This window comes from Meleagris gallopavo, chromosome 12, assembly GCF_905368555.1.
Source record: "Meleagris gallopavo chromosome 12, MGAL_WU_HG_1.1, whole genome shotgun sequence".
NCBI classification, from domain to species: domain Eukaryota; kingdom Metazoa; phylum Chordata; class Aves; order Galliformes; family Phasianidae; genus Meleagris; species Meleagris gallopavo.
This window is the reverse complement of record NC_139415.1, coordinates 11,845,379-11,862,305: the sequence shown is the minus strand read 5'-3', so window position 1 is coordinate 11,862,305 and position 16,927 is coordinate 11,845,379. Positions and strand designations below refer to the sequence as shown.

General features: G+C 40.4%; 1 protein-coding gene across 4 annotated transcripts in view; it reads left to right on the top strand.

Moving 5' to 3' along the window:
• Positions 1-16,927, top strand: part of ARNT2 (aryl hydrocarbon receptor nuclear translocator 2) — a 93,370-nt gene that overhangs the window by 63,381 nt on the left and 13,062 nt on the right. For all 4 annotated transcript variants that reach the window (XM_085233630.1, XM_085233628.1, XM_010717466.4 and 1 more), the window contains exons 10-14: positions 332-466; positions 1,343-1,417; positions 6,516-6,667; positions 13,605-13,677; positions 13,837-13,960. In XM_085233630.1, coding sequence (XP_085089756.1) covers positions 332-466; positions 1,343-1,417; positions 6,516-6,667; positions 13,605-13,677; positions 13,837-13,960 — 559 coding nt within the window. The remainder of the gene's footprint in view (positions 1-331; positions 467-1,342; positions 1,418-6,515; positions 6,668-13,604; positions 13,678-13,836; positions 13,961-16,927) is intronic.

Genomic DNA, 16,927 nt, shown 5'->3' with positions numbered 1-16,927 from the left:
TGACAAGGGCAGGAACCAAGAAGCCTGACTTCAGCACGGTCCTACAAAGTGAGATGAACCCAGTCTTACTTTTGCCCTCCCTTATTGGGAAAGAACTTCAGATGTATTTATTTTCCTGCTGTGCTGTTAAGCCTAGGAAAGTGCTATGGGATACGAGCTAATTGCACTGCAAACCAGCATTAATGGCAGGTCTGTGTCATGTATCTATGCTGTCGTTTTGTTTACAGCTTTCTACAGTAGTTAGTATCTGCCAACAGATTTTGTTCTTCAGCTGCACAAACATGAGGTGGCTCTTCTGTGGATTAAATGCTGTGGACTTGGTTGGTCCTAGGTAACCAGCTCTCCGGTGTGCATGGACATGAATGGCATGTCGGTCCCAACTGAGTTCTTGTCAAGGCACAACTCTGATGGAGTCATCACCTTTGTCGACCCCAGATGCATCAGCGTCATTGGCTACCAGCCCCAGGTCAGTGAGCCCTGTCATTGCTGAGATGCATTAGAGCTAATGAGGAGAATCCTGTTTGCACGTTAAAATTGAAAGCAGCGAAACGTAAAACATTTGTAGCTAACAATCTATATGCCATGAACTAAATGCTGTTCATTTCTTTATGCTGACCGTGTTTTTGTAAAATCTAATTTTCCCCTTTGTTAAGAGGGTTGTCTTTTTATTCTGTTGAGATCCAATTAAAATCCTAACAAGATGCTTTAAATCTTGCACAGCAAATACGTTCTGTGACAGAAAGTTAACAGGGCTTGGAGGGAGTTTTAGTCCTGTAATTCTTCTGCCAGTTTCTTGAATCATAAGGAGAGATCATTTATGGCATTATTTTCCTTTAGACTGACATCTGCTCCTCTCAGTAGGAGTCTGCTCATAGAACTGAGCAGAATAATAAATGAATTTCTGACTACTGTGACCCTCCCTCAGGTAACTCTCAACACTTCTATTTTACAGGCAAAAATCATATCTTACTCATTTGTTTTTCCCATTTATATTGATTTTAGGTAGTTTTATAATGACATGTTTTACAAAAAAATAGTTTTTTATAGTAGAAGATCAGTCTTTTCAAGACACCATTTCACGGGTATTAGAATTAACTTAATGCTTGTTTGTGAACTCGTATGTCTGTGGAACTGTGGAACAAATATAATGCAAGATGTGATGCCTACAGTGTTGCCTACAAATCTCTGTGTTCCTCTTTGATTAACTGAGTAGTCCTGTAGAGGATGATGGATCCAGTGTCAGCGGGGGTTACTTATAGATCCGTGCATGGAGTTGTGTTGCAGTTTGGGCTTTTTACACAATTTTGTTTTATTTTTTTACATAGTTTTTGTTTTATTCTAGGATCTTCTGGGGAAAGACATTTTAGAATTCTGCCATCCTGAAGATCAAAGCCATTTGAGAGAGAGTTTCCAACAGGTACTGCATCCTGTTCCTTTTCTTCTGCCATTTATTTACTAACTACTCTGTTATTCAGAGAAATAGCTTTTATTTTACATTCCAAGGTACTTTTTTCCGTTATCCAGGAGAAGGAGGTGCAAAATAGAAGACAATCTGTTGATCTGTTAATAAACAGTTAAGCTGCATAAACAATAGTTTAAGCTGCAGCATCTGTTGGCTCTGTTTTCAGAAATAAATCACCCGCCCTACCTTCCTGTGCGTGTGATGGTGCAGCTAAACCTACGTGATGGCTTGCTGGCACCAGGAGTCAGGTCCCACTCCTCCTTTCTGCCATCCCTGACCTCCCCACCCTTCCTGCTATCCTGATGCCATCACAGATAGGCTTGCCTGTTGAGTTAACGAAAGGACTGCATGATTTTGCATAGGACGAGCTTTCAGATGGCTCAGCTCCCAGAGCTTGTTGCCTGATGGCACCAGTGGTGCAAGAAAAGCAGCAAAACCGCATACGCTGTGATTCAGTAAAGCCCAGATGATTGATTCCACTAATTCATCCAAGAGACAGTGACAGAATGCTGCTAGATAACAACATGTCAAACATCCGTCTGTGATTGTCTGAGTGCAGCCTGGGGCTCAGGAAAGCTGAATAATGTTCTGTTAAAGGCTCAGTCCTCACTGTGTGCTTGCTGAGATTGCACCAGGCCACGGGGGCTGCTGCTGTATCCTGGAGTCCCTTCCTGGGGGCTCTGCTGTCGCTGCTCAGCATTAGGCATGTGCGTAAGTGACTTGCTGGATCAGGGATTTGTGTGATTTTCAAGGTTGTGCAGAAAGGCAGCAGGAAAAAAAAAAACAACTTAGAAGTGAAAGTTCCTCTTCTCTCAACCTGTGTCCAATCTATGAAAATACTGTGCTGTTTCTTTAGCAGAACCATTCCTCTTTCTGTATATTTTTGTTCAGTACGGTAGCAGTGTGATTGGAGCTGTTATTTCAATCGTGGAATAAAAGACTGATGTAAACAGTTCAGCTATGCACCAGGTGGTTTTTATTTTCTAAAGAATGTGAAAAAGTAAAGGTTAAACATTAGCTTGGAATTTCTTTTGTGCTATTTTATTTGTGTGCACTGTTGGAAGACAGTTCACAATTTTCCCACCAGTGATCTCAATGCTTTATATATTATTATAGAATTAATGTTTGCTTTATTCATACTTCAGGACAATAGATCAGTGCAGTTTATTTTATTATTGTTAGTTTGGCCTTAGAAGTCTTTTCATTAAAAAGGTAACTGATTTCCAATAAAACATTCTTTGTTTTTTTCCCCCCCCAAACCCTTTAAAACTTGATATTTTTAATTTGCTGGCAGTGCCAGAACCAGGTTGGTACATAACAAAGGAGGGGAGGAGGGAGGGATGGGTATGCAGGTTTTGGTCAATTGCCAGCATCCATCTCAAAGGTTTTACTTCCTTGGGAAGATAAGTTCATTCATCAGGGTGAGAAAATCAGGTCAGAATGAGATATTCTCGAGGCCAAGATCAACAAATAGAGTTTAGTATCAAAGGATCCAGAATACAGCTATTTGATATCCAGTAGGATATTATTCAGATTGGACACTTATACAAGGTCTGTTTTTTCTTTTTTTATCCTGGGTGTGGTAGTAAAAATTTCTTGATTAAAGAATGTTGCACATTGAACTCAAACTACAAAAGTTTTGGGTTTTTTTTTATGCCTTATGATTCATTATTCTGAATTTTTTATGCCTGATGAGTCATTATTCTGAACTTTTTGGGCAATAGTAATACTTTTTGCACCTTTTTTTTTTTTTCTTTCCCCTGTATTCTTTCCATTTAGTCCTGTAGCCAGTTGATCAGCTTGAAATGACAAAAACAGAATGGCAGCACATTTCCTAACCTAACTGCTTGTTGATGGAGGCACAGGGTTTTCTAAGATAACTACTTGAGGGAATACAGTGGACAAGGATAGAGAATCCACAACAAGATGTGCGTTTGTTTGCATTAGGCCTCCCTTTTCCTTGCCTGAGACCTGGCAGAGGTAGCTTTGTGGAAGAGCAATAAAAAATAAACAGAGAGATGCTAGGTAAGTGCCAGCCAAATTATTTTAAACCATATAAGCTTTCTTCTGACTTAAAGCCAGGATTATTAGATAACTCATACAGTGCAGTTATAGTGCCAGTGTGCAGGTTTTGTTTCAAGCACGCTTCTTCAGCTGGATGCACATCACAGAGAAAGAGCAATCCAGGCCTCAGAGTCTGGAGCTGGCACATTTGTTTCTGGGGTTGCCTAGGCCTTGGACCTCATTGCTCATTTTGAGACATTGTTGTGTCATTTTCCCTGCCATTAGTGCCTTTGGTTTTATCCATCACACTGGGAGACTGATGGTGAAATTTCGCACCTGATTCCCAACTTTTGACTTCAGTGAAACTTCAGCTACCAAAGGCAGAGTTGGAAATGATCACTGCCAGATATCTGACTTCAGGCTTCTTATAAGCAAGTATGCTGCCCAGATAAAGAATTAACTATCCATTTTTATTCATTAATGCTATTAAAATTGGCAGTGGCATATTGCTCTCCACATTCAAATACTGGCTCATCATTTCTTCTTGTGAAACCAAGAAGCAACTGTTTCTTGTTAGCAGTTTGCCATCCTATTTTTTTTTTTTTTTTTTTTTGGTGTACACTCATGGATGCTTTTCTATTGATTTATTATGTGGCCTGTTTCTTTTCAAATTCAGACTTTGGATTTCCTCAAGAACAGTATTTGCTTGTGATGTGTGAGATCTGACTGGCTTTGTATAATTATTGGAACTATTTCTAGAGGATGTTCTTTTTTATTTATCAGCTTTAAATTGCTTCTTTTGGAATGGTCTGTTTTAACTTCAGATATCACGAAAGTAATCTTCAGGGCTCATTTCAGCAAAGCACTGCAACATGTACTTAACCATAAGTATGTGGTAAATTCATTTATATTCAATTATGCCCTGAAGAGCAGTTTAATTTAGCACATGCTTAATTCCCACTACATTTGGAGCTCAGCACACTGCTGAGTATTTTGCTGAATTAGAGGCAAACCTCTTTTGTCTTTTTCTCATCTGTGGTTATATCTGTCTTTATTTACCTGTTTCTGTCCAACATAATTGCTGACTTCTGTGCATCCTTTTCAAGTTCTCATTCCCCTCTGTTCAACATCCCTGCAAGATCTTGCTGGGTCTGTTCTGCACTGAAAAATTCACGTACACATCTAAGAGGTCATGAAGATCTCCACTTCTTTTTTGGTTGTTTTTTTTTTTTTTGGTCTTTCTCATCAATTTTTCTCTAATTAGTTATCTTTCTCCATTCAATTATTTTTCTTCTGTCCTCCTAATTCAGAATAATTACCCTTCCCTAACTGTTTTCTTCATTCTGGTTTATCACTTCTTGACAAAAAGTAGTCAGGTTCTTTATCCTTACTCCTATCTTTCTTTACCTTTAGGCAATTTAAATACTGTTTTTAAATACTGCTACCGGTTCATTTGTTTGGAAAAATAAGGTGTAAAGGGAACTTGTCAACATTTGGACAGGAAAACTTATTATAAAGGAAACAAGTGTACAAGATAAAGATGATTTTTTAAGGCATTTGCTATCATTAGGAAGAGGCAGTGAACAGAAGAGAAAAGGAAGCAGATGCTTAGCAGAGCCCTAGGTAGGTGGGTGCCAGACCAAGTCACTGAACAGAGATTTCTGAAAAGGAACTCGATAGGCTTTTTTTGGATAGTCTTTCTTAAAAATAGCTTATGGCTCCTGCTAGCTTTGTGTCTTGGAGTCTGCACAATACATCTGTTCTTGTGCTTCAAGGGCAGGGCATGTGTTAAAACTTCTACCGTGGAGTTAGGAGCAGTTGCTTTGACTGGGAGTCCATTTCTGAGTAATCCTGTTACTTAGTGCAACAGTGATCAAGAAGAGGAATCATGTCAGGATGTGGCATCAGGTCACCAACATCCTATTGCTCTCTCTTACTAGTGAAACAGAAGAGACTTGCAGTCTGGAAGATGGGCTGACACTTGGTGGCTGTCTTGGCAACAGAAAAGCTTGACTGCTGAGCAACGCTTTGAGGCCTTTAGTTCTGGAGTGGTTCTGTCTTTAAGGAAGATGATTCCAAGTCGTGCTGGGGTAGTTGAAGCCCCCCATGCTCTTGTGCACACCTCTGACAGAGGTTAATGCCCTGAGACCAAAAAGTCTGAATGAACACAGGTGTCTGCTTCTCAGCTACCACTGAGTTAACACCCAGAACCCACCATCAGTTTTAACTCGTGTTAATAAGCAGGCACAAAAATCGTAGTGAGTGAGCATCTGTGTTGGCTTTGCACTCCATGGGAAGGAGAAATAGCAGAGTTAAATCCCACAGGGAAATACAAATCAGAATCCCCGTGGACAGACACTTCGATAGGTAGAGGTGCTCACTATGTAATATTTAGAGTGTTTCAGGATAAGATATTAGTCATCTGAAGACAGATTTGGGGAAGAAAAAAACAAAAATAGTCAAAATAGTCACATACAGCATCTACAAAAAAAAGAAAAAAGAAAATATTTATTAAGTATTTTCCTAAATGTAGTGTGATTTAATATGTCGCGCATATGAATTGTACAGCTAGATACTCAAGCAGAAAAGCAGACAGACAACCTCATAAAATGTGTTTTCTTGTGGACTCCTGTTTCAGTTACAATGTTTAGTTCATGATACACATATTTAAAAGATGCCTCAGTTTGGTTCGTGTGGAAATATGTATTCTATGTGGAATGTTTGGTAAATATTCCATATTAAAACCTTCTTAAAGCTTCCCTCTTGGATAACAGCACAACCTGTTGATTCCTGAATCTGTATGCTCCTTATAAGCAGACTGGAGTGAGTGTCTTACGTAACAAAATGTGTGTGGGGGGTTAATTCTGAAAGAAATAGCTGCAAACATCTTTCAAATTTTGGTTATTGTCTCTTTGAATGAAGAATTGTCCTGCTGTGTCCATAGCTTTCTGTAATTTAAGTTGAGAACACTCTGGTTTCTGCTGCTTGCTATTCATTTGCACAGCAGATAGCAATCTCCTTTTATTAATCTTTCCAAATGGCTTTGCAGGTTGTGAAACTGAAAGGTCAAGTCCTGTCTGTGATGTACCGTTTTCGTACCAAAAACCGGGAGTGGATGCTGATCAGAACCAGCAGCTTCACCTTCCAGAATCCTTACTCCGACGAGATTGAATACATCATCTGCACCAACACTAATGTAAAGTATGTGCCTTTCCAGGAGCTCATCTATGTGCTTTGGAAAGAACCAAAGCATTACTTTTTATGTTACTAGAGCTGCATCTTGTTTCTCTGTAGCAATCTGTAGCAGAGCTTTTCTGCATCTCTAGATCCTGCAGCATAGCTGTTTCTCTCATTATCCTGCAGTGCTTCCAGGCCCTGGCTGCACAAGGAGAATCCTCACTTATCTTTGATGTCATTAGGCAGGCCCCTTGATCTCAGTCCAGGCTGCTTTAAACTATCACAGAGCTTCCAGCAGCAGACCAGCTGTCATGATATTGGAGAAAGGTTAGCCTGATTCCTAAGCCAAAGAGTAAATTACATGTGTGCGTTAATAAGTATCACACAAGAAAACTCCTGCCTCTTGTCCATTGTGATCATACTGTTATCCTGGGTATCTTCTCCTTGAGCTCTGCTTGCTCTTGCAGCCTATAAAAGCTGGCAACATGATTTCCTAGTAGGCTGGAGTGGGAAGGGCTACTCCTCTACTGTTAACATCTGGTAGAATATCCCCAAGTATGGTGATAGATCCAGCCCCTATGAAAAGGGGAATGAAATCGTCATGTATTTGAATAAAAACTTTCAAAAATCTGTCATTGGACTTCTTAGAAGGAGGTTGAATTAGTGAGTGTTTCATTCTGTAGCTGATAGAACTGCTTCTAAGGAAAAGTCTGGCTAGGAGTATAGCAGGGGTTTGTCATTGTTTAACTGAGCAGAGAAGATTTTGGAGCCTCCTGAGTTCTGAGCCAGCAGCTGCAGAAGTTAATCTGGTCTTGATAAAGCTGTTGCTTTTGTAGTTGTTAGGGTGGTTGTTTTTTTTTGTTTTTTTTTTTTTTAATGTCTTTTTATAAATATTTCCTCTTTCTAGTGTAAACTTAATCTATTTCTAAAACAAAATCTACTTCTGGTCTGACCAGGGTTTTTTGGTGGCTTATTTGTTTTTCTTTTTTGCCAAGTGTTTTACTTCAAGGAAATTATTAGATTTAAAATCTCGACCTGTTAGACTGTGTAATGGAAATACTGAATGAGCAATCTACTAGTGGAGATGCATGCTGAGAATTCTACTTGGAAAACCAAAGCCCCAGGGCGTTGGCATTTCATCTTAGAAATCTCATAAGTGTCTCTGTGTGCTCCCTGACTTGCTGCTGAAGAAAGGTATTTGGACATGACCCATACCTGGGCTAGAAGACCTGTCCTTTCAGCATCTTGAAACCCATCATTAGAATCAATTTGCTTAGATCTTTTGTGCTTTAAAAGTTAGATTTAAACAACCAAACAGTTCATTGAAAACAAGTGTCCTGAAACCAGGGATGATCATCTCCCCATCTGCACTGATATTTCCACATTTATGTTGCCCCATCTCTCTTTTCAAAATGATTTGTGTTTGAAAAAAAAAAAAACCAAAAAAACAAACCACAGGCTGGCAAAGTAGAAGGTAATTGCTGCATTCTGTCCTGGGATGGCTTGATTGTGCTTTGTTCCCAGGAGTCCACAGCTCAGAACGTGGAACTGCAGACTGCATTGTGTTTACTCTGGGAATGCTTCTTTCTGAGAGTCCTCTATACTGTTCAGCTTGACATTGCAGCAGTCACTGAGATGAATAGGATTGTGCCAGATTCTGGCTCCTGTTATATTTCTTGTGCTGGGTCTGAATAACAACCCAGCGATGCTGCCCTAATATGGAAGTTGCCTGCTGCTACTTTGACAGTGGATGTTCCTTCTTTTCTGTTGTGTTGAAAATGTTCTGGTCCTATGGCAAGATACAGCCCCATTATATGTCTGCTTTTGAATGGTAGAAAGAATGCATTATTCAAACTGTTTTCTGTTTTTCTCCCTGTGCTCTCACACTACTCAGACAGATGTCCAAAGAGAACTCACTGTATTGTAGTGCTGTTCCAGCCCATTTGGGGATATATCTATGCTTTAACACGTTTGGGATCGTGTTTTGACTTTTGATTTCCTAGATGCCTTGAGACATTATTTGGCATGGTAACTGCTGCCTTTTGCCTCCTCGTTCAGCTCCTGCTCAGGCTGGCTGTTCAGTGGTGTGTGGCCATCCAGATATGTCAGTGGCTGCAGCCATTGCTCCGGGTCAAGCAAAGTGCTTCACCTGGAGACCAAGCACTGCTGCCTTCCACTGCACAGCTACACACAGAGACACTTTATCTCTTACTGTGATAATCCAGGAAATACAAGCTTGAGGGAAAAAAAAAAATCAACAAGCAATTAAAAAAAGGCAATGTACACAACAAATCTAGGTTTAAATAACTTTTTAACTGAAAATAAGTAAAATCACAGTGGATACATCTTTCTCTTTCTCTCTCCATTCATAGTATAGCTCTCATATTCTGTTGGTCAGTGAGCAGTGTTTTCCCAAAAGACTGCAGAGGGCAGTGGTGGATCCAGTTGTGGAGGGATTCATTGATTATTGTTCGTTTTGGTTTTGCTTTTCTCTTTTTTCCCTTTTTCCGCTCTAAGGATTTTCCTTTAGAGCTTCAAACAGTCAGCTTTCCAAATCTGCTTTTGGTGCGGAGTATATTGGGAAATTAGGTTCAAATGTTCACTTAGTTCCTTGCAGAAAAAAAGACAAGAAAACTTCTCTCAGTTTCACTGGGGTACAGTCATCCAAGAGAAACTTCCTGGAGAAATGAAGCATTTAATGTTTAGCATTTGTGCTGTGTTCGGCTGAAAAGTCACCCATCCAACCACATCTTCCTGAGCATTCGGGGCTGTTTGATTTCCAGTAAGAAATAATAATTGGGATTAATGTTTATCTAACAGAAAGTACACAGAGCAGTGTTTGAGTGAAATAGTCCATTGTGGTGACAACAGAAGTCTTGAAAAACATAGAAATCAGATATTTTTCTGACTTCTCTGGAAATACTGATGTTTTAATTTTTTGTCAACCCTGAAGTCCTGTGTTCCTTTGCATGCATTTATGAATTCTCCAGATGCCCTGAGTTTCCAGGTTTTCATCTTGGAGCCAGCTGGCTCGGGGCAGCCTGCAGGATGAATCAGCCGTGCCTGGGGAGAGCTGCTCCCTAGTTCTGATTCTCTTGGGCCAAAATGCTGCTGAGACCAATTCTTCTATCTTGGGTAGGGGTGCTAAAGATCCCCGTGCCATCTGGGGGCTGCCTGATCCATCACGACATGTGTAAGGTGGGCCCTTTCACAGCAGTGACTTGGAAACTAGACAGAGAGAGGAGTTTCAAGAGTTCCTGAAAGAAGACTATATGAGGGCAGTCTCAAGACTTCTATTACTGCCTTTTTGTCCAAAGCAGGGAAATGTGCGTGCCTATATTGTGGTAAAAATAGTGTGGTAAGGATATAATATTGTGTCCATATAGATAATATTAAATTTAAAGTCCAAATCCTTTCTATTGCTCTGATGCCTGAAAAAACAACAGGTTGTGTTCCATGTTTATATGGAGAGATTAATTCAGCTGAAATTCTCTTCAGTGTCCAAAGGAACTTTTTCAGAATATTTCCTTTTCCTCCAAATTTAAGTAAAATTGAATTAACTGTCAAAAACCTTCAGCTTTGCCGAGAGCTTTCTTGGTCAAGCCACACACTGTCCTGGTTTCGTACTGGATCAAGGGGTGAGCCTGGAATTCTGCAGCATAGGCTGGAATTGTTGACTTGGGCAATACCTTATTTGCTGTGTTGGGTATCACGTAGAGCCCAGAAGTTTCTCTTCCATTTACTCCTTTAAGGTGTGAAACCGAAATAGAAACCAAGCATAGTTTGGGTGTTGGTTTCAAAGTCCAAAGGTTATGGTATCACAGAATCATAGAATTGTCAGATGGCAGTTTCAGTTTTGCCGAAACTGATAGCGTGTTTCTGTTTGGTACCACCTTAAAGAAACAAGGTGGCACCCCATGGCTGAAGGGATGTGTGTGTGCTGCCATTCAATCAGCAGGGCTGGTTGGGTGGCAGCATCTGACATGCCCGCAGCAGCAGTCTTCAGCTCTCCCTGGTCAGATGCTCCAGGAACTGCTGTGTGGCTCCTTTCAGGCTTCAGACATCATTCAGACTATCTACACAGTAGCAGCAAAGATGCTAACCTGGCTTTGCATTCCAGGCTGAGCTAGATGCAGCGTAGCTTACACGGAGCTCAGGGAGAAACACTCAAGTATTTGGTGTTTATAGGAAGTGGATTTAATAGGTTGTTCACCGAGTTCTGTGCTGTTAACACAATGTGATACCTGTAATGTATTGCATGAGTATGGTATGAATATTTAATAAGTATCAGAGATGATAGAGGAGGGCAAAAGAGCACTGAGTTAGAGGACTGCCTACAAAACAAATAACTGGTAAGCATGCTGTTTGGTTTGGCTCATTTGTATGTATATAGCTGAATCAAGAAAACATGCTTTCTACGGAACAGAAGAGACCTAATGTGCTGTTTATTGACACACGCACCAAGGCATTGGTAGTAAAAACAAATGAAACAGTGTAATTAGCTTTCACGTTAACAACAGGATTTGATGGGTGTTTATTATCCACAGGGTGGTATTTAGAAAAACTTCCCCATAGATTTACCATGATTAAATTACCTCCCATAGTTCTGCTGGAAGAGTGTGCATTTTATGCTTGCAGAACAAAGAATTTCTTTGCGTTCCAGAGGTAATTTTTTAGGGATTCTCTGTTGGCTAAAGCAATATGGAAAATCCATGCTTCTTTGCTGACCTGGAGGAATGACATTTTTGCTTGTTACTCATAGCACAAAAGTGATTCTGTGTACCATGTACTCTACAAAGTAATGCTAGCAGAATGTGTTTGGCCATCTGCTCTGATCTGGTGTTGCAGGTCACAGATTTTTGTCCAATTAGCCACTGAGCCTAATAGTAGCCAGTGCCTGTGTGAAGTACTATATGGAAAAGCAACAAGTCAGGACTGAAAGGCATCAAAGGATGGGAAAGGTTGGAGCGGTCCCTCCATCGCTATCGTGTTGCTCCTAGTCTGTGTTTTATTTGGTCTCAACGTTTGTCTCAGTCCTTTGACGTGTCACCAAAATTATACGCTAGTTATCCAGAGCTTTGAAGTCCACAATCTGGCTGTTTTGGAACATCTCGCCTGCTGTAGCTGCTCACCTGTTAGGTGACTTTTTTCTTCAGAAAGAAGTCGGAAACGTACAGAACTGCAACCACTGTCAAGTATCATTTGCAACTATCAAGCTCATTAATCCAGCTCCAGTCTCATCCTCATCTCTGAGTTTTAGCCTCATTTTGAAGGGCTTATATTTCCTTTGATAACTAGGCAAGGAGCATCATAGGTACGGTGTGCATCCCTAAGCTGAGTAATCTTGCTGATTGTGACCAAGGGACAGAAAGCAGCTGTTACTGGAATGTGCAGAGCATTCAGGTAATTTATCTGTGGAAAGAAAATTATGCGTTGGAGGGTGTAATCCACAAAAGACAGAACATTTAATCACAAAATATTCCAGTTCCACTTCTGTGCCACTAAAACCTTTAACCAAAGTGCTCTGCAGGGATTCAGATATTCTTCCTTGGGAAAAACCAAATAGCATTTTTTGAGGGACTATTCCAACATTTTCAAAGTCAGCAGAGTGCCAAAAGTCGAGTGTTGTGTCCTGTGTTATCAAACAGTTATGGAGTGCATGTGAATGAGCTGCTGAGAATGGGGTTTGAATGGCAGCAGTGTGCCTGCTGTGCTGGAGCTCAGTGCTGCCCTGAGCAGCTCACACTGCAGTCCCAGCTGGGACTTGGGTCACACACAGGTTTGATCTCTGAATTTGTCTTTTCCAATCTTAAAAAGCAAGTGGATAAAAGGGTTCAGAATATCACCATGGTAGGTACATGACAGCTATATAAAAGATACATATATTTTTATAAATAATATTTGTGCATATTGAATGTGAATATGTCTGAGTGGTCACCACCTGCTTGTTGTCCCTACAAGTCTTCATCTGTAGGAAATGTCACCTGTTGGTTATTTCTTGTGACTTCCAATGATTTTCTCTGTTGGTATTGGCTAATTGTTGTAGTTAGGGAACAGTGCCTGATGCTAAACACAAATCAAGTGCATTTCAAGCATCTGCAGATGCTAAAGTTCTTTGTTCTGGCATACAGCCCCTAAAGTTTATTGGCTCTGTCAGTTTCTTCTGAAGTATTTTTCTATTACTGCTGCATGTTTAATTTTTTCCTAAGTTCATATAATTGGATTAAAGCTATTACTTCCAGTGATTCTTATCTCCTTTGAACAACTGACATTTTTTCTGTTTGATTAGCTTTAGCAGGAGACTTGGTTTTCTGTAACATTTGTCAACACAGATTTATTTTAGGTAATGATTTTGTTTACATAGTAGTACAAATTTATTTCTTGATGTTCACTTCCTTAAAAGATTTCAGAAATGAGATAGGATGTGGACTTGGATCCTTAGGAGAGTAGAACTGAAGACTATTAAAGAGATTTTATTACAAAGAAGGATTTATATTCAGTTCTAACTCAACAGATTGCTCCATGTGCCATTCAAACAGGGTTTTGATCACTTTTTTCTTATTAACTGGTGTAATTCTGCATTGGTGTTGCTGGACTTTTCCTGTTTACTTCAGCAGGATCAGGGAAGAGGTTTGGCAAATTCATCCTTAACGTGAGGAAGATGTTCGTGATGGTTAAAATTGAATCCTTAAGTCCTGTATCAGGAGGTTGCGTTCCATCCTCCATTACTTACCTACCCATATTTCTGTGCCATTACAGAAAAACTCTTCATGTGCCGTGTTACCTTCTGTGGTGCAAGTGTTCTGAGTGTGAAAGCTTTAAAAACAGATGAATCTCAGAGGAAAGGACTTAATAAATACCTGAGAGACATTTCTCCCAGTATTAAATAGAAGACTGTGGCTGTACCTTTTTCTGTGTCTTAATTGTTTTTTGTAACGACATCATTTTGTCTCCTTTGCAGGCAGCTCCAGCAGCAGCAAGCAGAACTTGAAGTACATCAAAGAGATGGGCTGTCATCCTATGATTTATCTCAGGTGAAGTTTCTCAGTAGTTTTTATATTTGTGCCTCTAATCTTTTAAAATGTAAAGCATTGGCAGATTTCAGCAAAATTAAAGATGCAGTATGCCCGTCCCTGAACTCCTTTTTGTGAAATGTGTTGGAGGGAATTACCTTCCTCTGTGCATCTGAACAGGTGCCTGTTCCAAGTATACCAGCTAACGTCCATGAGAGTGGGAAGTCTGTGGAAAAGCCGGATGCTATCTTCTCCCAGGAGCGAGATCCTAGATTTGCTGAGATGTTTGCTGGAATAACTGCTTGTAAGTGGTGTTTAATTTTTCATCTTATTTTAAGTTTGGTTACATGATGTGGAGCGCAGCCATGTGGGAACGTACTGCATGACAGAGAAATTTTCAACAAAGTCAGTTTGCAGTGTATTTCCAGAATTTGGGGTATTTCCCCCAAAGATGTAAATCTCAAGGAGTAAGAACAACTGTTGTGTGACCAGAGTTACTTATTGCTGTTCATTTCACAAAGGGATCTTAAATGTTGTTCATAGATACTAAACATTCTGAGCAGAACTTTTAGTTTCCAAGTATTTATTTTCTTTCTTTGACAGCAGATGTGAGTTCATCTCTCTAAATAGGCATTGATCAAGAAGGTTACCAAGCAGCTGTAAGCATGTGATTTTTTTTCATCATATCAGAAGCTTTTACTTTGATGTTTTGCATTGGTAGGCATCTGAGAAATAGTTACATTCTTCTATATTTCAAAAAAATTACTGTGAGGACTGAGTGCTCACAAAGTGCCCTCAGTGAAGGATTTCCCAGCCGTGTTCCAAGAGGTAGCAGCCAACTTGTCAGCTGGGCAGACATTCCTCTAGCTCGCTCCAGCTTATGTTGCCTGTTGCCCTGTTGAGAAGACTGACAGCTGAAGGGGTCATCTGAACTATATCTGTAGGAAATAAGGCTCATTATTTCCACTGCTCGTGGAAGAACTTGTTAATCGTTTATTGTTCTTAACCTTCCCCACTGAAAAATAGAAGTTTTTACATTTGTTTTAAATAAATCAATATGCAAGTGTCACACAGCACATGAGGGAGACAACCCACGGGTTTTGGCTCCAGGGGTGTTGGGAGATGACCTCACTGCATTTGTTCCTTGTGTCTGTCATGGCCTTTTCTAACAGAGAAGGTAGTGGAGCTGTAGGATAGCCCTGGTACTCTGTCCTTCTCTTGCTGGGACTTACTCTGTTATTCTTGTTCATTCTTTTCCGTCTACTCTAGCAGTGAAGTCTACAGCTGAGGCCATAAAAGGGGTCCATTAGAAGGTAGCAGGACTCTAACCTTAAACACTAAAATATGTTTTCCCAAGCAAAAACATTCTGCTTTTTGGCTGCCTCATTGGCTCTTCCTCAGGCAGCTCTCAACTGTGGGGAGGGGTTAGGGGTAAGGGTGCAGCAAGCTGTGAGGTAGCTGAGAGGTTATGTTCTTGGAAATGCCATTTCTCTTTTAATTCTCATCAATTTACAAGGTATGCTTTTTTTGGTACTCTTACCGTGTCTGAATTTCTCATGGGAGCTGTGATCAAGGTCTTCTCTGAATGATAAAAAGAAATGGTTCTCAGTCGGAGATGAGATAAGCTATCCAAAACCAATATTGACAAACCTGTGTGCTGCTTGCAAGACTTTTTCATTATGTTGGTACCAGATCTCATGCTCTGCTATGTTCTGTAAAAATACAGGTTTGACATACAGGGATTGTTGGATAATCACATGCAGTGGCCACACATAATCAAAAACTGAAGTGGAAAGAGGAGGGCTGGCTTCACCCTTTCATACAGGTGCCTTGTGGTACAGTTGTGACAGAGGTGTTTATTCTACAGGCAGAAACACTGGTCCTGCTGCCAGAAGAGTAATGGCTGACCAGTAAGGGACCTTGGTATAGGGAAGGGAGTTAAAAAGAAGTTGGAATAAGGATGCAGGTAATGCACCAAAACAAAGTAGATATACAGCGTTGTATGGTAAGGGCAGTGAAGTAGTGTGGCAAATCATGAATGGGAATATGAGTTCTTAAAGCTGATTTAGCTGCTTGCAATTAGTTTAGCTGTTCCCTTTGTCTTGGCTTCGTCCTGCAGCATGGACTTGCTAGCTGCCATGGTAACTTTTCTCCACTTGAGGAATTCGAGTTCATTTAGAGCATTCTTAGTATTGCTTTTGAGACATTTTCAAATGGTTAAAATAGCTGCAGGATTTTGGCTCAGTCTGTTCCAGTCCCAGTCCTGAGAGCTTAGTATCCCAGTAAAGGGTGGCCTTAGAAAATGAGAGATCTCAAGCAAGAACTACACTGCTGAAAGGGGGGTAGGGTGGAGGGGGGAAGAAAAAAAGAAAAAAAAAGAAAAAAAAGAAAAAAAAAGAAAAAGAGGCAAAATCATCTGCCCTTCTTCTTGGAGATGTCCTTACCCCAACCCATTCTCAATTAGTCCCTCCTACCATATGCACAACTTCCTCTAGCCCTTGTTCCCATTTCTCCCTGCTGTTTTTATATCAGAGTGTAGGTTTGCAGCCCAGACTGTGCTGAGCAAGTTGTAGCCAGTGAGGAGTTTCTACAATTTCCTATACTGAAGAGGAGAAGAAATGCCAGCTTGCATCAGTAGCATACTTACTCCTTCTCGGAGGTTCTTGTGAGGTAATTTGAGGTGAATTCTTCATCTGAAAAGGAGATATTAGATACTTGTTAAGAAAATAACATAATAAAAACTTAGATAACAGCGAAGAGGTGTTGTGTATTGGAGATCCTTGATGAACCAAGCTCACAAGATCTCTAAAAGGTAGAGAAAGCTAAAAAATACTTGTACTGCTTGTGAGCTGTGTGGGCCTTGTGTCCAGGAGGGCACTGTGAGTGGGAGACTGAAAAGAGCAAAGGGGAATTTGAGGGGGCAGACTTGATTTCTCGGCCTGTCAGAGGTGTGTAGCAACAGGTGATTGCAAAGCCATCTGTGAGCTGTGGGTGTTTTACACTTGAAAATAGTAAGGGAAAATGGGGAAAGTGAATAAGGGGTGGTGAAGCAGATCTTTCAATTATTTTAAGAGAAGTAAATAGCAGTGAGGTTTCCCTGGGTTTTAGAAGAATTCAGTACAAGAAGATTAAATTAAGGGACTGAATGGCATTGTTGTCTAATTCAACTAGAGATTGATCTCCAGTTGCCACATTAAGAGCAGACTATAAAACTTAATGGCATCTCCATGTGTGCATTACTCACTATGCTACTCTGTCTTTCCACACCACT